Source organism: Candoia aspera, chromosome 9, assembly GCF_035149785.1.
Source record: "Candoia aspera isolate rCanAsp1 chromosome 9, rCanAsp1.hap2, whole genome shotgun sequence".
NCBI classification, from domain to species: Eukaryota; Metazoa; Chordata; class Lepidosauria; order Squamata; family Boidae; genus Candoia; species Candoia aspera.
This window is the reverse complement of record NC_086161.1, coordinates 13,071,712-13,095,986: the sequence shown is the minus strand read 5'-3', so window position 1 is coordinate 13,095,986 and position 24,275 is coordinate 13,071,712. Positions and strand designations below refer to the sequence as shown.

General features: G+C 43.6%; 1 protein-coding gene across 1 annotated transcript; it reads left to right on the top strand.

Annotated features, from left to right (window-relative positions):
- Positions 1–1,057: 1,057 nt before the first annotated feature.
- Positions 1,058–23,926, top strand: RNF122 (ring finger protein 122). Its single transcript, XM_063311146.1, has 6 exons — positions 1,058–1,302; positions 12,924–13,080; positions 18,805–18,850; positions 20,020–20,061; positions 22,136–22,218; positions 22,924–23,926. Exons 1-6 carry the CDS (start codon positions 1,278–1,280, stop codon positions 23,036–23,038), a joined length of 468 nt encoding a protein of 155 aa, XP_063167216.1. The 5' UTR covers positions 1,058–1,277; the 3' UTR covers positions 23,039–23,926.
- The last annotated feature ends 349 nt before the right edge of the window (positions 23,927–24,275 follow it).

Genomic DNA, 24,275 nt, shown 5'->3' with positions numbered 1-24,275 from the left:
CTAACCATAACCAGCTCTCACCCTGCTTAACTTTTCATGATCAGCCAAGATTTGCTAAGCGCTGCCCTCTTCCTGGACACCATGAGAATGGGGGTGCTCAAGGAATAACCATTCTGTTCCTGGACCTCTCAAATGTCCCGTTTGTGATTTACCATCGCCATTGCTAAAAATCATGTGATGGTTTTCAGAGGTCCAAACCATTTGACACACCTGGATTTCTATAATGGAATGCCATTAATGAAGTGGTTCAGGGTGGGATTAAGACCAGGGAGAATCAGGCTCAAGGCCCCACTGGCCCATGGAACTCAGTGGCCAGTTGCTCTGACTTGGTCCAACCTATCTTATGGGGTTGTTGGGGCTCTTCCGTGAAAGCCAGTTTGGTCTAATGGTTAAGGTGCTGGACCAGAAGCCAGGAAACCCTGAGTTCTAGTCCCCCCTAAGGCACTGAAGCTGGCTGGGTGACTTTGGGGCAGTCACAGGGGTGTTATTGTGCGGAAAATAGGAAGATGGAGCATGATGCGACCCATCTCGCCCTGTACAAAATAAAGGAGAGATAGAAATCTAATAAAAGAAGGAAGACTCGCCATCTCCCTTAAGATGAAGAGTGGGAAAGGTGGTCCTTTTAAAAAATTAATAAAATCGGGATTCTGCACCTCCATTGGCCAAGCCCTGCCTTCCGCCCCGCCAACAGGCTACCTGCGCCGCGAACGACTCTAAGCGCAGCAACGATTGGTCAATCTCTTTCTTTCTCTATTTTCTTTTCTTTTCTTTCTTTCTTTTTTTTTCATTCTTCGTTCTTCCTCTTTTGGTCCGGAACGCTATAGGCTGGAGCCACGTTCCAAGCCAGCCAATCCCGACCCACTCCTGGCCCACTTCAAAAGGAAAGATGCTAATCGGCTCCGTTCGTCGAGGGCCCCGACTGGCTGGCTGGCTGGCTCGGGGGGGCGGGGTTGACCAGGCGGAGGGTCGGTTTCCGAAGCCGTGTGTTGAACGCAGCCCGAGAAAGAAGCTGGGGCTCGGGTAGGGCGCTCCGGGTTGGGTCGCCTCGGTCCCGGGCGTTCGGAACAGCCTCCCGCGGCCGAACTGGAAGACTTCCCTTCGGAGGATCCGCGGCGAGGAGGGAAGATTCCCCGGAATTGGAATGCGGCGTCCCGCTCCAAGGCTGGGTGGAGGACGCGGGGCGAGAGCCTTGTAAAGCGAAGTTGCCACTGGGGGGCCGCGCATTTCGGGTGATTGTTGTGCCCTTCGTTCCGCGAGCGGCTGCTCTGGGGCCTCTGATGCACCCCTTCCAGTGGTGTAACGGTGAGTCCGCCTGACCGACGACCGCGATGGGGAACGGCAAGACCGCCACTCTCTCAGGTCCCCGTGAAATCAGCCTTCTCGTCTTCCGTGCGGACGGGGCGGCCAGACCCACTTGTGGGCACCGATGCTTGTCCTGGGGCGGGGGGGTGGAATCCTCCCCCCTCTCGCCGTTGTATTTAGGAGATCAAAAGGAAGGGAGGCTGCGGCGGGTGGAGGGGGAGAGATGAGTCCGCCCCTTCCAGAAGTGGATCGGTCGCTGTTCTTTGTCTCCGCGTAACGAAACAGCACCGCCTTGAGGTTTCCCAGCCCCGTCCCGAGCAGCTAGGCTGAAGTGGGCCCATTCGCCGCAGAAGAGACGGGGCTGAACGCCTTTGTTGTGGGTCCTCCGGCTAGGCCCGCAGCATCGGGGTCCCCTCCCTCTAAATCGGAGGGGAGATGTGTTCCCTTCCCTCCTAAACATCGGTTTGCGGGGGAACCAGTCGACCCTGCGGTTATGCCCTCTGAAGTCAATCCTGCGGGAGAAGTGGGATAGCGGCCTTTCTGGGTTACGACGGCGAGGGCTGTACACGCAGCCAGGTCAAAAACCTGCTAGCCAGGTTTGCACCGCTTGCAGATCTTGGGCCGGGTGATCTGGTAAGTGTTCATCTTGGTTTGTTGTTAGCTGTTAGCAGCTTGTGCAAACCCAGTCCCTTTGGCTGATTTAGGATTCAGCACATGTGCAGACTCTGGGTTAATCCAATATCTGGGTTCTGTTGGGCAAGTGTAAGGAAAGGTTGTCAGATCATTAGTTCCACTGGGTTCACAGTGTTCCCTGTTGAATAGTGTCTAGTGCTGCCAGTTTGGGCCTATGACTTCCATCAGCCACAGCCAGCCTGGCCAAATACTTAACGGAACTAAAAACAGAAACAAAAGGTGGACACCAGGTTGCACATGCCTGCTCTGATTCTCCCTATTATTTTTTCTTCAATTTCTCTTGACAAAAACAATAAAGCTGGATTTTCTTGCAGAGATCTAGGCGCAAAACTCTTTACCCTGTCAAACAAGGCAGCAAAGCCAAGCACTTTGAACAGATCCAATAGCCACACTCTCAAGATGGCAATCAGACAGTAAAAACAGCGAAGCCAATCTTGTGAATGTTGCCCCGGCACTTACTGCCTACTATCTGTACTTACCTCTAAAACATTGCTGAGCTGATCCCATTTTGTGGATGTTTGTACTCCCAGGATGACTGTTTGGCTGGCAGGTTTCCTTCTGCTCAAACTTTTTCACCCCATTGTATTTGGCTTTGGGATGTCCCCCCACCCCACCCCACCCCCCACAAATGAGGAGAGGAGTGAGTTCATCTTGGCTGAAGGCACAAAGGAGAAGCCCAAAACTCTCTTACCTTGCAGAGCGGAGCTTGGGGAAGTTGCTTAAAATCCTGTTTTGCGGCAAGGCGGAGGTTGGCTTCATTCACAAGCCTAGCAGATGGTGACTGCTTTTATAAATGGTTAATTAAAAGGGCAAGGCTCTGCCCGGGATGAATTATTTCAAGCAGCTTTTGTTGTCTGGCTTCCTTCTTCATTTCCTCTTTCCCCCCCCCTCCTTCCTTCACCTCCTTCTTTGACTTACATGAAATTTAACTAGCCCACAGTCTCAGGGCCATGTGCTTCAAAGACAACGGCAGGGAAGGGAAACACAGGGAGGAGAGATGGGTTTATTCTGAGTATCCACACCAACACTAAGGAGTCAAAGTCGGGGACTCAATTAACCCCCTCTGCTTAGCTTTGCTTCACGGCAGCCTCCTCCACCACCTGCAGCCTCCTGGATGGAACCAGAACAAACCTGTTCCTGGGACAAAAGTCCCGTCTCCCCACTGTCAGCCCTGCCTGCGAACAAGATGCAGTAAACAAAGTATGTTTTAGCATCCCTTCAGTGGCGTCCATATAAGACAGTTAGGTTTGCGAGTCCGCTAGCTAAGTCAACTCCATTTTTTTTTTCTCAGCAGGACCTCTGTTCCTTGCATTAATCAGGGGACTTCTTATATTCTTCCAACGGTGGCTGTGGTCCAGCTGAAAACCCTTCTGGTTTCCTCCCCCCCCCCCCCCCCCGCCGCTTATAATAGCTCGACATTTGCATCATTCTTTGAAACTGAATGTTTCAAAGATTGACTTGAATATTTCAACAACCCTGTTGGTAAGCAGGCTTTTTTATTCCCCCTTATTGCAGACAAGAGGATAAAGATGAGTGATAAATTCACATATATATATATATATATATATTTTAAGGAAAAGAAATAGTAGAAGCTTATCAAATGAGGCAAATTTCTTCATAAACAGGATGGAAAGAAACAGAAAGGTTTGGCCATTCCAGGCAGAGCACTTGGATGCCTACTTTTGAAAAGTCAGAGAGACGCCCCGAACTCTCTGATCTTGCAGAGCATGTTTCGATTTCTATCTCTCAGGCTTCTCACCTTTAACAGCTGTATGTCAGGCAGGTACATCCTGGTCCCTGCCATGCTGAAAACAACTGTCATCTATTCCACTTGGCACCGCAGAGGGGTGAGAATCTGGTCTTTGGGCGATGCAAACACACTATCATGCTTTGTGAACGGGACTGAAGGAACCGGCAGTTTTAGACACTTCAGTGGGAAATGAGCAAAACTGGCAGGTTTCTTTGTCCCCAACTACAAGGTGAGGGATGAAGAGAATGTTGCTTAGTGTGAGACTAGTATTAACTTGTTAGGGATGTGGTGGCGCTGCGGGTTAAACCGCTGAGCTGCTGAGCTGCCGATCGGAAGGTCGGTGGTTCGAATCCGCGTGACGGGGTGAGCTCCCGTTGCTAGTCCCAGCTCCTGCCAACCTAGCAGTTCGAAAACATGCCAATGTGAGTAGATTAATAGGTACCGCTTCGGCGGGCAGGTAACAGCGTTCTGTGACTGTCATGCTGGCCACATGACCACGGAAGTGTCTACGGACGAACGCCAGCTCTTCGGCTTTGAAACGGAGATGAGCACCGCCCCCTAGAGTCGGACATGACTGGACTTAATGTCAAAGTATTAACTCAGAGTGATGTGGAAGCCCAGCTTGGAGAGCCAGTTTGGTCTAGTGGTAAAGCTCCATACTAGAAGGCAGGAGACTGTGAGTTCTAGTCCCGCCTTAGGCATGAAAGCCAGCTGCGTGACTCTGGGCCAGTCCCTCTCTCTCAGCCCACGACATCAGGCTCAGGTGACAAGCCAGTCTGTTGATTCCTGTCGCAACCAAGGTATAGACATTTGGTTGATCCAAAAAAAAAAAGAGCAGACCTTGCACCTGCAGGAAAAACACTAGGAGGAAAATGTAGAAGCCCAGCTGCAGACACACTCATGAGCACAGATTGGGTTCACACATCACCAGTAATGTATTTTGTTTCAATGTAGTGTCTGATTGATTCATTCAACAATAAACCATGACTTAACACCATGAGTGAGCCAAGCCAGATTCACACACACTCCAAAGCTGGTATCAGCACCACTGGAAGTGAGAGAATAAGGTGCTTCTATTATGCCTACTTTTTTTTTAATCCAGAAAAGGCTACTTATGACTTTCAGAGATCAAGAGAATGGACAAGGAGAAAAGTTTTTAAACACACACACTGTCTTTCTTGGGATTGGCAGGGGTTGCTTAGCTGGTTTTTATCCTAAAAGTGAAAAGGATCTTCCAAATCCTTATGTGGTTAAAAGGATACAGTTCATGTAATCAAATCAACACTCTCAATGGTTACTTTAAAGGGAAAAAAAGTTGGGCATCGTATTATGGATTATCCTTCCCACATCTGGTTAGGCTCTTAGAAGTGAAGTCCTGGATGAAACACTTTGGCAGCATCTAAAGAGCTATGAATAATTGAGAGCCCAGGTCTGGAGACTGTAAATCTGAAAGACTGGGGAACAAATGGGCTTTTAAGAAATGAGATGGAGCCCAGTGATAAAACAGCAGAAGGTTTCCAGGCTAGATCCTGGCTTCTCTAGATCAAAAGGATCAGTGGGGGGTCTAAGAGCTGCTGCAGTTGAAAAGGTTAGTATTGGGTCAGGCTGGTATAATGCGCCTTCCAAAATGCCAGGATAAGGAATTACTACAACCAGGTCATAGGACATCCATCTGCTACAGCTTGCCCACGTCTTCATTTTGCATTTCTCTTTCTCAGAGCAAGCCTCTGATTTTAGAAATAAACAAACTGGGGCTGTTTTCACTGTTAGGCACAGGTTGACATTGACAAGTATATATGTGGAGGACCAAAGCTTATTTTGTAACACAGTACTAGGCACCTCTGCTTGGAAGTAACCCCTCCCTCCCGCAATATAGTCAGATGAGGCTTGGTCCACTTGCTAGAAGATTGGAACATTCAGATATAAACCATTAACCGCATGGGGCCTCACTCAAGCTGCTGTCCTGATCCATTGAGGAACGGGCTTCTCCATTCATAGGGTTTTTCTCAAGAAGTCACACTGGTTTGCCTTTGGGAAATCAAAATGCATCACCTGTCCATCCATGGGCAAACCTTCTGTATCAATGTCCATCTTTTTTCAGGCTTTTTTTTTTTTTTAAGATATAAGCATGTGCTTCATTCCTGGTATTGCAGCTTGGTGATTCCACCTTTGAGAGATGACTTTCCTAAAATGTCCTATTCCTCTGGTTAGGGAGAGAAAAGCAGACTTCTCATGAAATAACCTTGATGGTGGAATGCCAAGTCCAAATCTAGACCATGCAACCAGTGTATTAATAGTGCAAATCAGCCATTGTGCTTTGCAAAGTATGGTTTATGGTTTAGTGTCTTATACAAGCTTAGCAAATGTAATTTATTCAGCAAACTATGGAATTAAATAATGGCTTAACTGAATGTGTGAAATTAGTCATTGAAAGTGGGGAGGGGAGAAATATTATGGAAGCACATCCCACCTCTTACTTATGGACACTTGGTCTCTTTGAAGTTTCTCATGTCACTTTTCCATCAGGAGATAATGGGACTTCTTATTCTGCCCAGGTTCCCCTCACACAACTCCATAATTGGCATCCTATGGTTATTATGGAATGCCCAAATTCCATAATCTGCCTTGCTTTATGTCCCCTTAAACCAACTTCCTTCCTCTTATTGAGATCACTCATGCCTAAAATTAGTTTAATCTTTTACATGAACTGTATCCTTTTAACCACATAAGGATTTGGAAAATCCTTTTCACTTTTAGGATAAAAACCAGCTAAGCAACCCCGCCCTCTATAAATTTGGGACCACAACTTTTCTGAGTCCAAAGGATCTGGAGGGAGGCAAGCTGATCAATCATAATCAAAGTTCTTGGCTGAGGGCTGGTGTAAGGAAACATTTGCTTTAAAAGTTTACAACTGGTATTAGTTTGGGATCAGCTAAGCTTGAGCTGTGTTCAAGTCTGGAGGTTACATGAAATTACTGTCTGGATGATTTAGTCTGTTGATATTTCTCTGGGTGTGAATGCTTAGAAGAGGCACTGCAAATAACTATTAATTCTGATTTTTTTTTTTTTTTGGCTGTCCTGTTGGGCAGAAGCAACTACCTAAGATTGCTCCCATTAATCCTGAACTTACCAGTTTCATTCCAGAAGGGAAGGAGAGCGTGGGAAAGAAGAGTTAACACAGGAAAGCTGAGTTACATGTTGGCTACATTCATGCTTTGCTGTAAGCCATACTGTGGCATGTTGATTTTGATTGTGTTGTGTGCAAGCCCAGCCCCTGTTTTCTGACTCAGAAAAATGTGTGAATCATGCTCCTGTCACTATGCCAATATCAATTTCTAGTCTCTTGGTGAGATCAATGTGTGCAGATGCCTCTATGAAGTCACTAGGAGTCAAGATCAACTTAAGGGCAACTTTGCCTCTACAGTTTGTACCAGAAGTGTAATGCAATTTGGTTACCAACTTTTCTTTAAGGTGATAAGCAATGGAGGACAGACTACAGCAGTGTTTCTCAACCTTGGCAACTTGAAGACAGGTGGACTTCAACTCCCAGAATTCCCCAGCCCGTATGCTGGCTGGGAAATTCTGGGAGTTGAAGTCCACCTCTATTCAAGTTGCCAAGGTTGAGAAACATTGGACTACAGTATGCTAAAGCAATCAGACAAACATTAGAATCCAAAACAAAAGAAAAACATCATTACTCTCAATACTGCATTAACCTAAAAGAAAGTCCACTTTCTCCCAAATAACTTGCCTTTAAGGTGGGGTGGGGAGTTGAGGCTATATCTTAAATTTTCTGGGAATACAGAAGGGGAAAGCTCTGCATTTCTCTCATTTTCCTTTAGAGGAGGCTGACCTTAATTTCAGTGCTCTTACCCTGAATTTCACAAGATAAACTTTCTATTGCTATTAAATAATGTAGTCAAACTGTGTTCAAGCTGGGAAAGAAGAAAACTCCTTCCTGTACCTTGATGCTCAACTGATGAGGCAACCTGCTTCTGGGCACCTTCCTTGTGTGCCGAACAGCCAAGTTTCCATCTGTGCAATCCTCAATGGACAGTCTTAGGGAGCAGGTGGTGGAAGAAACCTCAGTCAGAGGTTTGTAAACCAGCCAGTCAGGGCCAACCATACCCAGCTAGATAGAGAAATAGTTCTGTTCCTTCTCTGAAAGTACCACTGCTTTCTCAACAGCTCCTGGGACACCATTCCCCACTGGCCTGTCCACCCACCCCCAATCTTCCTGTTGCCTATCCTCCCTCTTCTGCCTCCTTGGCTGCCAACGTCCTTGGTTTTTTCCCAGCTCCCTCCCTTGCCTGGAACCAAGCAGCTCCATTTCACTGCATGCATGGGCAAAGACACCTGAAAGTTACATGTTTTGATTGGGGCACAGACGGCATTTGGAATGTTTTTCTCGTTCCTACTGGGAAAGAATCCTGCTTGGTGGATCACTGCTGTTTGTGCAGGCAGGAGTGAGCGAGATAGGTCAATGATATGATGTAATGATGCAGCAAGAAGCATGTGACGAACCATCTACTCAATTGGGCTCCTCTATTTTACTATTTACAGTTAATCACCTACCATCCTTGACTGCATAACAAGTGAACAAAAGGAAGAAGAGCAAGTTTCATCTTGCCGTCTCCTTAGGAGCAGTACTAGAGTGGAACAGGCCCAGAAAGGGGAGAAATGTGGTTTTGTAGAACATGCCAGAAATGATGGCAGGGGAAACCAACCTGCTAAACCTGCATCCTTGTGATAAGATTGACTTCTTCAAAAGACACCTTTCCCCCTTCTGGTTTGACATGTGAGCAAGTAGAAGCATTCTTAGTCATGTCAGTAACGTCGGTCTTAATGGAATATAACTGTTTTTAGCCTGTATATCTTCCAAAATCGGCAGCAGTTGGAAAAATTGTCTTTAACAGGGGGCAATGGGTTTGAATTCTGTGCCAAGCTGTTTTTCAGGGTCTACTCCGGAGCATAGCGCAACACTTGAACCAATCTGTGCCTCCTCCTGAATAATGTCCTTAATCAGCTTTCACTGAAGTAGCCTATTAAAGAAGCAGTGATTTTCCCCCCACTGTGCAGTTTCCTAAGATTTATCCGAATATTCATCTTAGAGGACAAGTGTAAGTTCAAAACAACAAGTCAAAGCAGTTGCACTGAGACAGATCTACTTCTTTTTTAGATTTTTTTTACCCCATTTATTATTTTTATAAATAGCTCAATGTGGGGAACATACCTAATACTCCTTCCTCCTCCTATTTTCCTCACAACAACAGCCCTGTGAGGTGAGTTGGACTAAGAGAGGGACTGGCCTAAAGTCACCCAGCCGGCTTTCATGCTTATTGGTATATTATCAGTTCTGTGATAATTCCTCTGTAGCCATCCTCCAACTTGAGTTAGGAGATCATGCATCCTCAGAACAGCCATCCCCCAGTCAGGTACCTGCTACAAATGTTGGGCCTTTGACCATGTTGGCCTAGATTTTGGGGATCTATAATCCCAGCTGGCATAAGTGTTTTCTCTGAATGCAATTTCCCCTTCTCAGAGTCATTGTGGGGGTAATCTCAGGGAAGACAGGAAGTGGTACTGATGTGAAGTAGACTTACTAGTCAGTCTTACTCAACCATGATTATTCTGAAAGGCAGTAAATTCTATTTCATTGTAGTAAGCTCATCTGAGAACATACAACAGTATTAATGATATAAGGTAACCTCAAAATTAATAATCATGACAATGGAATAAAAACAAAGAAATGGGAAAGGCCTGGAAAATTATGTTATGCACAGAACACCTTCAAAAAAATGTGACCATATTGCTGTTCCTTGTCCTTTTGTTGAAGAATAAAAAGTCAAGTTTGAGAAGCAATGCATACATTTCTCAAAACGGTATTTGCTTCTTTTTTGATTTTCTGAATTTTTGCTTATCTGTGCCATCGAATGATATCAGAGCTTCATGCTTTTATATGTTGGCAAGATCTATCAATCTGAATGACGCATGACTCCAAATTTAGTGCTTGTTTCATTTATTTCATAAACCAAGTCATCCAACATGAGATGTGTCAGTGTGAAAAAGTAAATGTATCCCTAGATTCATTGACTGGTTGCAGCATCTTTAACTACAACCAAACCAACCTTTACTAAGCATTTTCCGAGGTGTCCATTACACAAACTATGTTTTTGTTGTGTTAACCTCAGTTTAGGATCATAGGAGACTAATTACACACTATTTACCAGGAACAAGAAATTTTCCAGAAGTTATTTGTTTCTTCTAAAATAGAAAGCTATTGCCTTAGGACTTCATTCCTCCAAAATTTCCAACCCTTCCAGAACTTCAGAAGCAGCAATAGCACATGGACCAGTCATGCTAAAACACAATGTCTGGAGCAGGAGAAACTGTCAAGAAGCACTAGAAGATAAGTCAAACTTTTTATTCCATGAAGGTTTTAAAAACGGCTTCCTAGTTGACCCAAAGTCATAGTAGCTTTCAAGGGGCTTGAGCAAATCATGTCCTTTGTAAGCTATTTTTATTTCAATTTCCCCCACAAGATGGGGACCTGGAAGTAATCACTAAATGGAAGCCAATATGCCTTTTAATTAGAGCAGTGTTCCTCAATCTTGGCAACTTTAAGATGTGTGGACTTCAACTCCCAGAATTCCCCAGCCAGCATGGCTGGCTGGGGAATTCTGGGAGTTGAAGTCCACACATCTTAAAGTTGGAAAACACTGAATGAGGGTGAAAATGGACTCCAGGAATGCAGTTGCCATAGGTGGCAGCGACAACTTCACAAGACTTGTTCTACCTAATGGTTGTGGAAACCTACCATTGGAGGAACACAGGGCAGGATTAGGGCCAGAGAGATGTCAAACCGGGTTCTAACTTTTGGCCTTTTGAGAATCATCATCCCGGCAGGCCTTTGTAATGGCTGAGGGAAGGCAAGCTGCTCCTTTATTTTCATTTGTTCAGCCTGTATATTGGCTTTTGCTACCAAGGTTACTCCCCAGCAGCACTGAGAGGAAAGCAAGAATGTGGAAGCTCATCCAGAGAAAGTGTTTGGAGAAGGCAAGGAAGCTTCACTGTTTTTCTACAAAATGAGGTCTCTGTCAAAGGAGAACCCCTCTTCCCCAGAGCATCCCTGTGCTCAGCCCCTCTTGAGGTGCACATGTTGTGCTTGCTCTTAAAATTCCTACCTTATTTCTGCCACCTCCACCCACTTTGGGAAAAGCAAGGGTCAAGTGCTGTGTGTACATATGCTTCTGTGTTTAGATAATTAAGGCAGTGCATTCATCCTGAAAATCACCTTTTTCCCCACTCAGTCTGTTGCTTGGTGCTGAATGGCCAGCATTTAATTATCTCTGCTTTGGAATGGAATCTCCTTTCTCGTTTCATTTTTATACCTTGCTTATGGTTTCTGCATTACTACTAACCCTGTTTTGATGTTTTGAGTTGTGTTTGTAGGGCTTTTAAGCCAGTCTTCCTCTTACTGCCCCCAACTGATCTGTGCCTTGCGTGAAATCAACAGAGTTTCTGTTTGTGTAATGATTCTTTAAATAGTTCACTTGATCATGCTTTCATCATTTCCTACTTTGGGCTGGCAGAGGTGGACTCCATGGCTTCTCTAGCCCCTTCCCTGGGAGTCTAATTCCCATGGTCTCCAGCCAGCATGCTCCTAACATCTTTGTTGGTGAGGATGGGACTTTAATCCAATATATCCAGACTGGCTATAAGAGGAGGTGAGATCTCCTGACACTTTAAGTGCATCCTCTGCCTTAGGAGGCATGGTTAAGTTGCCGTTTGGGAGAATACTGTTTCAATGGATGCCCTCCAATACTGGTGTTCTCTTCAAGGCATAGCCACTTGCAGTCTGGTTTTGTGGTTAGAGTATGTAAACTACCAGCATACCTCTGTTTTGCTACTAAGCTCCTTGAGGAAGGAATCTTTTGCTTGATATTCGTGGTCTCTTCCTGCTACCTTTTTCTCTACCACTTTAAATGTCATAATGCCCCAGAGCAGGGTAGGAATATTTTAGCTAAATACATTAAAGGAAATGCACATTTTTCGCTGCTTAACATTGTAACTCTAAGCCTGGGCCCCTCCATTTGTTGATGGATTTCTATTACCAGTAGCATCTGCAAAAATGACCAGTGGTGGGGGATGTTGGGAGGTACAGTTCTACAACTGGAGGACCACAGGCTTCCCATCTCTGCTTTAGAAGTTCTCCAGTTTTCTAATCAATGGCTGCCCCAATTCGCACAGAATTCTTTCCTTGGTTTCTCAGTTTATTAGCACAGACAGGTTTTCTGGACATTGTTGAGAGAAGGCTTGTCATGTTGCTATCTATATGACCCTCTCCTATGCCTGAGGCACCCCTCCTAACTTTACTTGGTGGCAATAATGTTTGGCAGCAGAGGGTTATCATCCAATCTGTATTGGTCACCACCTTTTTAAATTTCCCACAATGCCCTGGAGCAACAGTGCTCTAAAGCATTGTAGGAAATTTAAATGGTTACTCTTAATCTGCCTGTACTTGGTGTCAATGAACCTTGTAATAGTACTGAGTTCCCAGAATAGCTACATATGGATGCTATGCATGGATATCAGGCCTATTGTCAACATAATTTTCATCCTTTTACCTGCAAGTTTTGATATCTGAAATCATTTGAGGAAAAGCCTATGGATGAAAGATCTAGTAAGATTTATGTTCCAAGCAATATCATGATATATACTAATAAAATAATATATGCTAGGATTAATGAGAAAAATTACTAGAGTTTGAAATAGGTCTCTCCTCTTTTCTGCCTTTTATTTTTCATTCTGCTGAGTCTATGGCCTGATTCACCTATGATGCTATAAGCTATGCCATAAAGTACAGTAGCTTGTCTTTGGCTGAATATGATGAGGAAATCCATCCTCCCCAAACCCAGTATTTAGCAGTCCTAGCTTCTTTTAATCATGGCTTCTTCTTGTTAGCTTCTGCTCCACACATTTCTCCTGGGCACTGGCAGAAGAAATGAAGAATCAATTCTAAAATTAGTTGTACAAGCTCTGAGTATTTTGCTTATCTGCAAGATTGAGCCTAGCTTATTCCTGACATGTTCAACCAATTGTGGTTAAAATAGATCCTCATTCAGCATTAGGTACAAATACAACCTTTACCTCCTTTCCTGTGTTTTCTCACTTCTAGGATGCTTCTGTGGTCTGGGGTTGATCTATACCAACAAAACGTGCACCATGCCTCCCATCACTTTCCAGGACTTGCCACTGAACATCTACATGGTGATTTTCGGCACAGGTGTCTTTATCTTTGTGCTCAGCCTCATTTTCTGCTGTTACTTCATTAGGTGAGTCAAGTTTCCAAAGGGACTCTGAGTGAGATGGCAAAAGAGAGGAAACTCAACAAATGCATCTGAGTAACTGGCTGCAGTTTCGTGTCCTTTTGCTGTTTTCAACCTAACTAGGGGGCAGACTGAAGAAGAATCAATACGTTTAATAATTTTAAACCTCTTCAAATGGGAGCAGCAGTTTTCAAACTAAATTCCAAGGTCAATTAGAGGTCCCTAGGAGCTTACTGTGGATTCTTCCATGATAAAACATTGGCTTGGGTTTATATATCATACTATAATAAGCCACTCCTTATTTTAATCATGATTTACTAAGCAGAGGCTCTTCATAGTCTCATGTAAAAGTTGTTTTGCTTGCTAATCTGCTTAATTCTTTTAAATGCGAGGGCCAGAACTGAACCTGGGTATGGAGTCCTTGGTGCTCTCTGAGCCTTGTTGTTTTCTTGCTGAAGATGTGGCCTAGTCTGGCAGTGAAACATCTGCAAGAAAACAACAAGGCTCAGAGAGCACCAAGGACTCCACAGTTCAACCCTGAGCTACAAATATTTGCTTCAATTGGAACCTGGGTATTTTTGCATGCAAAGGGACTGCCCATGGAAGCTTGTGTGTCTCTTTGGCATTCAAATCACATGCTGGGATTGAACTGAGGAGGGGCCAGGACATGAAGTCAGCCCTGTCCATTCAAGGTAAGCAACTGTGCTGTTCTTGATTTTGTCCATCTTCTCTGTTGGCTTTGATTGAAGCCTCATGTCCATCATGAAATATGTAACAACTGGTGGGTATAAGAATGAAACACTAGAAAATTTTGCCCATTGTTATGTCAGTTATGCTAATTGATTAGGTAGAGAAGGAATGTATCCCAGTTCTGCAGGATCCCTTAGATTTAGTGTTCCTGAAGCAAATACAAAGTAGAAAATTCTGAATGTAATTTGGAGCCTTTGTCATCTTAAAACAAGTCTGGCTCATAAAATTTCCAGGGCAACTCATGCTACATGCTGACAAGCCATTTCTGTGTAAACAAAGGACGCTGCTTCTATTTAGTTCGCTCAAACCAAACCGTTGTTAAACTCCAACCCCCACAATGGGCATAAACAATACAGTGGCTGGAGACTTGGTACAAATCTTAAACTTCAGCTTTTTTAAAAACTATCTGGAAAAAAAACACAAAACAATCTAGCTACTAAAAGTGCCTTATTGGGTCAGAGCAGTCACCCATCCAATTGAGCATCTCACTTGCTTCTGGGGGCCGTACGAGTGGGTTGTTAAGACAATGCGGGCTTACTAATTTTGAGATTGCATTCACAGAAACTATATTGTGCATCATGGCATCTACTGTTGACTTACTGGCCAATGCCACATTCTTTGGCTGTAAATACTACGCCTGAAAAATTACTTTCTTTTCTTTGCTCACTGATTTAACCAGGCAACCCTAAGAGATAGGCAACTCTGTGCCATCCACATTTCGGATTTCAACTCCCATCAGGCCTCAAGGGACTGTAGGAAACATGGTCCAAATCAGCTGCACACAATTGCATTATTTTTCTCCTCTATAGCTAATCCCATGCTTCCTAACTTAAAAATTCCCCAATATTTTCATCATTTCTCAGATGAATGGGACTTCATCATGATTCTGGAGCTGAGCGCTCAAACCTTTCCAAGGCTATAGTTGTGGGCCAATCCTGAGAATAATAGCCAACCAGCAAGAAGCTGCACATTTAAGAGGACCAGTGCTTGCTCAAAACCATAGCAGGAAATGGTAGGAAGTTGGGGGAAGAGGGTCTTATTCAGAAGGCTGGAACAGATCTATTGTCTCTATGGAAGATGTCCTGGCTCCTTAATCTATTTATGGAAAGCTTATTTTTAAACGTTGCTGTCATCTGCAGCCAGAATGTCTAGAAAGAGCCTGATGAATGACACAGAGCTGCTGTCTTCCAACTCATTTTGGAGCTTTGGGACCACAGAACATTAAATGGAAAGATATAGGAAAGATGTGGTCAGGTTTGCATTTTTCCCAGCCAGTCAATGAGTATTAGTTTCCCAGGGTTTTAAGGTCCAACTCCAGCTCTCCTAGTTTTGAAGTGTGAACACTGAGCTGTTAGGTTAATAAATCATGACTGAAGTTTCCTTAACATTTACTGCAAGCTTTTCAAATGTTGTGTTGCTCAGTCAGGGGCTCAGAATGTTCTTCAACCTTGCTTTGCTAGCTCAGTTCAGATCTTAGGACTTGAAAGTGGATCAATACACCATCTGTCTCCAACCTGGTACCCTTCAAATGCAACTGGACTACAGTTTCCTCAATTGTGGATGTGGCAATCCAACCACACAATCCATTCTGCAGAACTGAGTCCAAAACTTGGGCCCAAGTAGCTATCTACCACACGTGCTCCAACTTTTAAAGTTCGATTTCAGCACTCTTGCTCCTATGGTCAAGAACTGCCAAATTCTTCATTTTTCTCTGATCATAATCCATATGGCTGAAAGCCCAATATGGTCTTCAAAACAGCTGGCCTTTTATACTAAAGTAGGAAGTGGAGGCACTTTTTTCCTCAGGAAACCTTCCAGATGGAAGCTGTTGCAGAGAAGTACGGATTATGATTTGGATATACAGAAGGTCCCAGATTGGCAGCTGCAATTCAAAGTCTCAGAAATCAGGTGATACCAGCAAAAATAGACAGTCTTGCTCAAGATGGAACAGCTTCCTGATCTGATGTAAGGCAGCTTTATATATTTGTATTATAGCAGGATACATCTGTGCAGGCAGTTGAACAGGCAATGCACATTTATTCTGATTTCCCTAAGTTCTGTATGCCAAATAGACCCACGATACACAAACAAAAGCAAGAGGTGGGGAGGTGTTATCCAGCAATCAGTGATGAAGAGATCCAAGGGGAAGACTCTACATTGCTAGCTATGATGTCATCGAGATCTGCTGGAACAAACACAGTTGCCACATCCTGTTCTTCTGTCTCAAAGGACTGAAATTCCCTGCATGAAAAACACATCAGGAGGTAGGAAAACTGCCATTTCTAGGGCCAAGGATGGCAACTCCCACCTATCTCAGCAGTTGTTTTGTGTCGTTTGCCTCCTTTATTTGCTGATCACACATACAACATAGGATATGGGTATTCCACATGTTTGCATTGTGGACATTCCCACTACTGAATTTTGCTAAGGAATATAAACGTACACCTGTAACTCTTCTTTCTAAAAACCAACCATTACTGCTTGCATCCTTCCTCATGGACAGATTAACGTTTTAGATGAGACAAGGCAGTAGCTGAGAGCATCTCCTTACAAAAGCATACGAAAGGTGCCAAGTCTAATGCCCAGTATCTCCAGGAATAGTTGGGAAGATACAGGCTGAAAGGAGGACTCTGAAAGGTGCAGCTACTGTCAAAGTAATGAGCTAAGTGAACCAATGATCTGACTCATATGTTTCCCAAACGTGGTTTCACGGGCCACATATAGCTCCCATCCCTTTGGGGCTACACTTGGAGTTCCCCAAAATCATACTACTGAAGTTCACTGGCAACCCCCCCCCCCATCTCTACCTCAAAAATATCTCTGGTGATTTAACTATATCACCAACATGCATACTGCTAAAACATGCTATTTGTGGCTAAAAAGCAAGTTAAAGAGACAATTTTGCTTTGACCGCAAAAAAGTACCCTACTCCTCCTTTAAATTTCATTGGTTAATTTTGGGATGAAACGTCAGATTATTCATCTGCAGAACCATTTGCCTTCCAAAAAGAGCTCTTCCTTCCAAAGTTAATCAAGCAAAGCTGTCTGCATTCTCCTTTTATTTTCTTCTACAATCCTGTAGCCTCGTATATTAACCTCTTGTCTTCTAGAACAGTCATATCAACAGCTACAGTGTCTGTTTCTTATCCTGCCCCTGGTCCCGAAGTAGTGTGGCTTGAGCACAAAGAAATCTCTGTCCACACCGAACAGAATGATTATTCAGAGTCAATTTTCTGCTTCCTGCAGTTCAGACCAGTTGGCTTGTCTTCCACAGCAGCAAATGGACATTTGCCCCCAGGCACAATGTAACTATGCCTTGACCAGAACTTTCAAGCACCAGGAGACATGCCAGGTTCACTGTTAACACACTTGGAGCTTTACTGCCCAGTGACAGCTGACTCTTGCAGCATAAGACTAAAGAAAAGCCAGATTCTTGCTGGCTCATCTTTGCAGTTGTTGGGAGGGCAGGGGTAATTCATGCAGCAGATGCTATCAGCTATCAAGATGTGAGCATCAGCTGCCTTGTTTTCTTGTTTTTTTTTGCTGAATGGCTTTAGGAACTACTGTAGCCATTTGTACCAATTCGTCTCCATTTGGAGGTTGGTTGGTTGGTTGGTTGGTTTGCTTGATGGCATTGATGGCACTTCTAGGCTGATCCACTCCCAACAAACCGTGAGCAATGAGGTTCACAGGTTATAGGCAACACATAGATGTGCATGGCTTCTTGTTAGAGCTATGATGTTTCATGGTTCATTAGCCAGATTAATTGATGCAAAAAATACTGCAGCCTTAATGACAGAGCACACCGACTTCTGAGGTTCTGCAGCTTGCTACTAATGGCAGACCAGTATGGTACAAGTATTAGTAGACAAACGTTTGTTTTGTTCCAGCCACTTCCTGGTTTGCTTTGTTAGTTTGCTTTCCCACCACAAACCACAGGAAAGAACACAGTGGAACTAGAACCAGGCCTGGTGTAAATTGTCTGCTACTTTGCAGTCATGATAAAGTGCATTTACAATATGCTAAAAACTCAAGACCCCTGTGATCTACAGCCCCTTCTGGTTCTCCCCTTGCCAAACCTCTGCTATTTATTCTTTTAAGCCAGTTTTCTGATGCAGAGTCTGTCCCAGAAGTTGTCTGAGAAGTTTGAGGGAGAATCTGATACCTAGTTTCCCCCCACCCTCCAAGTTAGAGACTTCTATCTATCCTTGAAGGAAGAAAGGAATCTCACAACTTTCACGTTCTGCTGTATATTTATCCATTATATTTGTAACAGTCAGAAAACACTTTCTCCAGCATTTTATAAGATCCATCATAATGACTCCTGTATAATTTGCCTGTAAACCTGATTTTATTAGTGGTGAATTGCTCTGAGAATTGGGCTTAAATAAGGTAAAATGTATATGGAATAATAAAAGACAAAATAAATCAGGGATCCTTTTTCCTATGCTGATTGCTAATGCGTATTACTAAACTGATGAACACAGTTTCCTTTTCTAAAAATATACAAATGTTTAATAGGCTGTTTAAACCCACAATGGATCTTAATGTTGTTATTATAGGAAATCTGTAACACATTCAGCAATATTTGCCATCAGGCGACAGGTAGCTATTGAAGGCAGGATGGGACTAGAAATATATTTTAGTCTTTTTCCATGACAGATGGCAAAATTGCCAGCGACTGGAATGTAAACTTTTTGCCAATCTTAGGAAAAGTTCAGGCTAGTTGAAAATGCTAGTACCTCCCTAAGGCATATAAAGCAGATTTTTCAAAGGCAAAACCCCCCCTAAATTAGAGCAAGCTCCAGAGAAACTATTGCTTCAATCTCTAACAGCATGATAACAACAAAAGGTTTTGTAATATCTTAAAGACTAGTGATTTAACAGGGACAGAGTTCAAAAATCAAGAACTGTCCTCATAATCAGGGTAACTGCAGATGTGCATTGATGCTTATTAAAAATATTCCTTTTCCTTCTTCAGCAAACTTCGGCATCAAGCACAAAGTGAAAGATTTGGATACAAAGAGGTAAATAAGCAATTTAAGTCATTTTCCTTTTCCTTTCAAGGGAAAGGCTTTATTTACAAGTGGGTGAAGGAAGGAGCCGAAATGCCACCTTCTTGGCTCATCTTAAGAGTCCTATTCATAGTTTTGAGATACAAAAACCATTGCAAACTTGTCTTTAAAAACATCTGAATACTCTGATCTTCCTCAGGCAGTTGGTATCTGGAATACTGAACATATGAAGGAGTTTCTGAAACATGTCCACCTAGGCTCACCCAAGACTATGCCAGCTATATACCCACTGGCATAAAGCCATCTTGCCTATAAACCTGATTTTATTAGTGGTGATGATATGGGGTTGCATATGTACAAAAGTATACTGCCAGTCCCTTGCAGGACACATAAGCACACATGAACTCTGGTGGAATACATCAAGAAACCCTGCTTGAATAAACCAAGTTTCTAAGACCTCCTGATGGTAACTCTGGGTCAGTGCTAATACAGTAACCTGAAGCACTAAGCACTGCCATTCAGTTGCCCTCTAATCTATCATGTGTTGGAAACTAAAGACAATTTGAAGCTTTTGCAGACTACATTTTATAGAAAAGGCTTCAGTTTCACCAGGATACGTTTACATTTAGAAACTAAGGCTACACAGTCAGGATCTCTTTAGCATAGTCTCTCCCCCAACCTGGTGCCTTCCAGACATGGTGGGATTACAACAACTGGAATTACCAAACTGATATTGAATGTGCAGAATTTGTTAAATACTTTAGAATTGTCTTGCTAGATTAGAACAAGAAATCTCATGCATCTTTTGGGGGGGAGGTGCAATTATTCTGCAACCAGATATACTGCAAAATGGTACTTGAAGATCAGAAATTCCAAATAATGCAAGGAAAGAGCCAAAATCATATGCTATGCTTGTGGGAGGGCAAGAAAGTTTGAGAAGAGAGAAGCTCTACTAATGCAGATAAATGCAGAGTTACATTATCTGGGCCAGATCTCTCCAACTCGGAAAGTCTGTCTGTGTTGTGCTGTGGTTTCTGCATCAACCAACATTTTTGCTGTTTAGCAGCTGCTGCTGTTTGTCTTTGCAATGTTCAACAGGATTAATATAGTTGCCTTGGTCATTCAGCACCAGTGCCCTGATCCTAATCTACTGCCTGCCTTCCTTCCTTCCTTCCTTCCAGGTGGTTTTGAAAGGTGATGCCAGAAAGCTAAACTTACATGGGGTGAGTAAATCCATTGATGAATCAAAAGAGCTGAATTTCTCAGCAATAATTAAAGCAAGACATCCTGGCATTTCTTTCTAGTTCAAACATATATAGATGTGGTTATGCAAATATATGTCTGCATGGAGAGAAGTATGCCGTGAGGTAGCTTGGGATTCTGTCTTGGCCCAACACTCTTCCATATCTTTATAAATGAGATTAGGAGATAGAAGGGATGCTTAGCAAATCTGCAGATGACCCAAAGCTGGGGAGGATGATTGAAACTATTGTTTCAAAACCAGGAACCTGTCACCCTGGTTTTAAAACAATAGTTAGGTGGCCATTTGTCAGGGATTGTCTGAGAATTCCTGCTCTGGGCAGGGAATTGGACTAGAAGACCTCCAGAGTTGTTTCCAACGATATGATTCTATAATTCTTTATGGTGATCCAACTAACAAAGCGAAGTCCACAGCAGAAAAAAGGAGAAAAATATCCAATCTGACAATGTAGCTGAGTGTAGAATTCAAAGAAGGCCATACCTTGGCATCTCTGGTTTAAAGATCAGAGAGCTCAGGGTCAGGCAGACTATACGTACAGAATCTGTTTCATTCTTTTACAAGAGATCTGCGCTCCCCACCAAAGAGAGTCTGTTGCAAGAAACAAAGGTTATCTGCCCAGCCTGTTTAATCTGGTTATTGAATTAAGCTATTTTCCAGGCTTTCCCAATACATTGGCCAATAAGCTAATACAATTCACTAGGTTGCAAAAATCATAATCAGGGTTAAAATTAATCAAGCTTAATATGTTGTGCAAATACAGCTACTACTTCTTCACCTGACAAGAGTAGGTGAACACAGCCACAGATTTAAAGAATTCTGAACCCAGAAATTTTTTTCTGAACTCCAAAGCTGAATGGCTCTTGCTGTCTTTCCAAACAGAAATTATCTTCTGATGTCCCATAAAAGCAGGATAACTTAGGAGAGAGGGTCAAGATTCATATTATTGCTACCATTGTTGAAATCAGAAATCTTGGACAATCTACTGCAAATTACTTTAGATCTGTACACCCAAATCTGCCTTTGAGATGGTAGATGATAGGGGAAGACCTCTTCCAGAGACTCTCAAGAACAGTTGTGTGCTGGAACCTGCTAGCCTTCTCCAAGCTGATAGCCTTTATATATGGTGGGACTGCCATGTCCAGAATACCCAACCAACATGACCAGGCTAATTGGAAGTTCTGGAATATGCAGACTCCATAAATCTAGAAGGCATTAAATTGGGGAAGGCTGGAGTAGATAATAAGGTGAAAGGTCCCCTGTGCAAGCACCGAGTCATGCCTGACCCTTTGGGGGACGCTGCTTTCGCAACGTTTTCTTGGCAGACTATAGAGCGAGGTGGTTTGCCATTGCCTTCCCCAGTCACCACCTTCCCCAGCAAGCTGGGTACTCATTTTACCGACCTCGGAAGGATGGAAGGCTGAGTCGACCTGAGCCGGCTGCCAGAGAATCCAGCTTCCACTGGGATCGAACTTGGGTCATGGGGAGAGTTTCAGTTGCAATACTGCCGCCTACCACTCCGCACCACATGAGGCTCTGCAGAGTAGATAATGCTGAACTAAATGTACCCATAATCAAATATGATACAAAATAATTTTCTAGGGCTATTTTGGCCGTAACAGATGTTCTCCCAGTTCTATGCAACCCCACATTCTCAGAATGTGTTTTAGATTGCATCGTTTCTGGATAGTGGAAGACACATTTGTAGACCGATGCTATTGAACAAGGCCTAGGTAAATGCCGATCTGCTCTGATAGTCAAGGAGCCTTGAAAATTGAAGGAAACAGTGAGCTAAGTGGTTCTACATCCACTGCATAGTGATTAGAAGCAAGTGACTCAGCAGAACAATGGGGGGCTTTCTTTTGCCTCCTGATACCCTCCCATTCTAAGCTTTTCCCTCTGCTTCCCACTAAAACTATTGATCTGCCCACAAAACTATAGATCAGCCATAGTTTGCTGTGGGATCTACAACAGGTGAGCATGCGTGATTCCTGCTTTGTGATGTTTGCCCATTCTCTTCTCCCCCCCTTTCTCTGCAGCAGACTTGTGCCGTCTGCCTGGAAGACTTTAAAGTGAAAGATGAGCTGGGAGTGTTGCCATGCCAACATGCCTTCCACAGAAAGTGAGTAGCTGCCAAGGACGGCCCCGAAAGCTGCTTTGTGCCTTTCGGCTTGGCAAGCAGCCGCCTTTTTCATTCAGACATAACTCCATGTCTTTGGTGGGGAAGAGGAGGTGGGCATCCTGGATGATAAAGAGGGAGGCTGGTTCTCGTATTTTAAGATGTTTGGGCCATGGGACAGCAAATGGGAAAAGAGATTAAGCACAGGCCTGAATTAAATGGATAAAAACCTGTCAGGGCTAATTCATCACACTCAGGAATTGTGCCAGGATGCTACAGCCAAGAGCCTGAAGCAAACACTAATGCCAAGAACATCTAGGCCTAGGCCTATTTTGTCTTGAGAGTTCACTTGAATTTGGGGGAGGCGTTTGGACTGAGCTCCAAAGTGGAAAGGATGGGTGAGCTTGATCAGGGAAGAAGAAAAATGGTTCTTCTAAGGGAATACAATTCCAGTACAGGATGCACCTGTGTGTATCTTCTATTTCAGGACATTTCCATGTTTTGCAGGTATCCAGCATACCTGATTTAGAACCAATATTTTTAGGGTGGAATAATCCTGCTTTTTACTTCAGTATCCTACTTCTTTTCCATAATAGAGCTCAAAGCGATGCAGACAGAGTCCCTGGGCTGTTTCCCATCTTAGCATACACCAGCCTGCTCAAACATGCTTAGCTTTAATTAGTGGCAATATCATATGTTCTCCTGCAGGTGCCTTGTGAAGTGGCTAGAAGTTCGATGTGTCTGTCCCATGTGCAATAAACCTATAGCAGGTCCCCCAGAGCCTCACCAGAGCATTGGAATCCTTCTGGATGAACTAGTGTGACCATCTTCCTGCCCACAACATTTCCCCCAAAGAGCCTTTACTGACACAGATTATTGCCTTGGGATTGTGGGCTTCAACATGTGGTCACAGTCTGAGATATTTCCAAGTGGATACTCATCTTAACCTTCTTAGAAGGCAGTGGGGACCATACCCAGTGCCAAGATGGAAGGCAAGCTGGCCTTGTTTCCATCTACAATCTGGGAGCCATTTCTGGGGAAGACTGATCAGAACTGCGTGAGAATCTATATTTCTGATGGCTAATGTATGAAGGCCTTGAAACATGAAGTCTGAATTTCCCAGGATGACCAGGGTGAACAACAGAACTCTAGTGCCAGGTTTCCGTCACTGGTGATTGTGATGCCAACTGTGAGATCAAAGTCTTCCCTTTGTCTAGGAATTGTTGGTCAGAATCCACAGATGGTGATAGCATCTCCAATTTCTAATGAGACCTTCTTTTTTATAGTAAGCCAGCCCCTGCCAATTGGGCTGTCTTGATTCCTGCTCCTTAGGGATCCCTTTTGCAATTTAAAAGCAAGAGCTATTGCTGACTTCTGCTAGATCCTTCTCTGCAAAATCTACAGTGTTTACATACAACTTAAGCAGAAAGCCTTCTGCAGGTAGAAGAGGCACTACTCTGTTAATACAGTAGACCCAGCAGAGCAGCAAAGATCCAGTCTTCTCCAATACTGTGGAGAAAGGGAGCCACGCTGTGGCCTTTGGCACTCCATATAGGCGGCTAAGTGACAAAGGTAGGGGCCTGAAAAGGAAGAGGAATGAACCCTTCTCTTAGATTTCAGAAGACGAGCGGGACTATTTTCGTAAGTGGCCTTTTAACTTTTTTTGCCTATCCTGTCCTTGTATAGAAAAATAAAAGTACTTTCTCTGAAACCAGATTTTTTTTTCCTTTCATTATTTATTTTCAAATTCAATTTATATGTTTAAATTAAAATTATATGTTTGCAACATGAGTAATTGCTTAACCGTAATAAGGACTGAAAGGCAACAAGTAGGATTAAAGGGTAAAGGCGTTGTGTAACCATTCCCAGCACACACACAAAGGCATCTACTAGGGCTATGCACAGCTTCAGATGTGATACCAAGAGGGTACCCTGGAGCATATGGGGGTGAGAACATAGCTGTGCACATAACTTTAATTTTACCCACCACCAGAAGTAGAATTGCAGCTCAGGTGCCAAAGTTCCCTTCCTGAAACTCTGAAAAGCCCCTACCATTCAAA

Excerpts from the sequence above, each read along its gene's own strand:
- RNF122 (XM_063311146.1), top strand. The coding sequence starts at position 1,278 with ATGCACCCCTTCCAGTGGTGTAACG. Across the intron at positions 1,303-12,923 it reads CCCCTTCCAGTGGTGTAACG|GATGCTTCTGTGGTCTGGGG; the intron begins GTGAGTCCGCCT and ends TCTCACTTCTAG. Across the intron at positions 20,062-22,135 it reads GAAAGCTAAACTTACATGGG|CAGACTTGTGCCGTCTGCCT; the intron begins GTGAGTAAATCC and ends CTTTCTCTGCAG.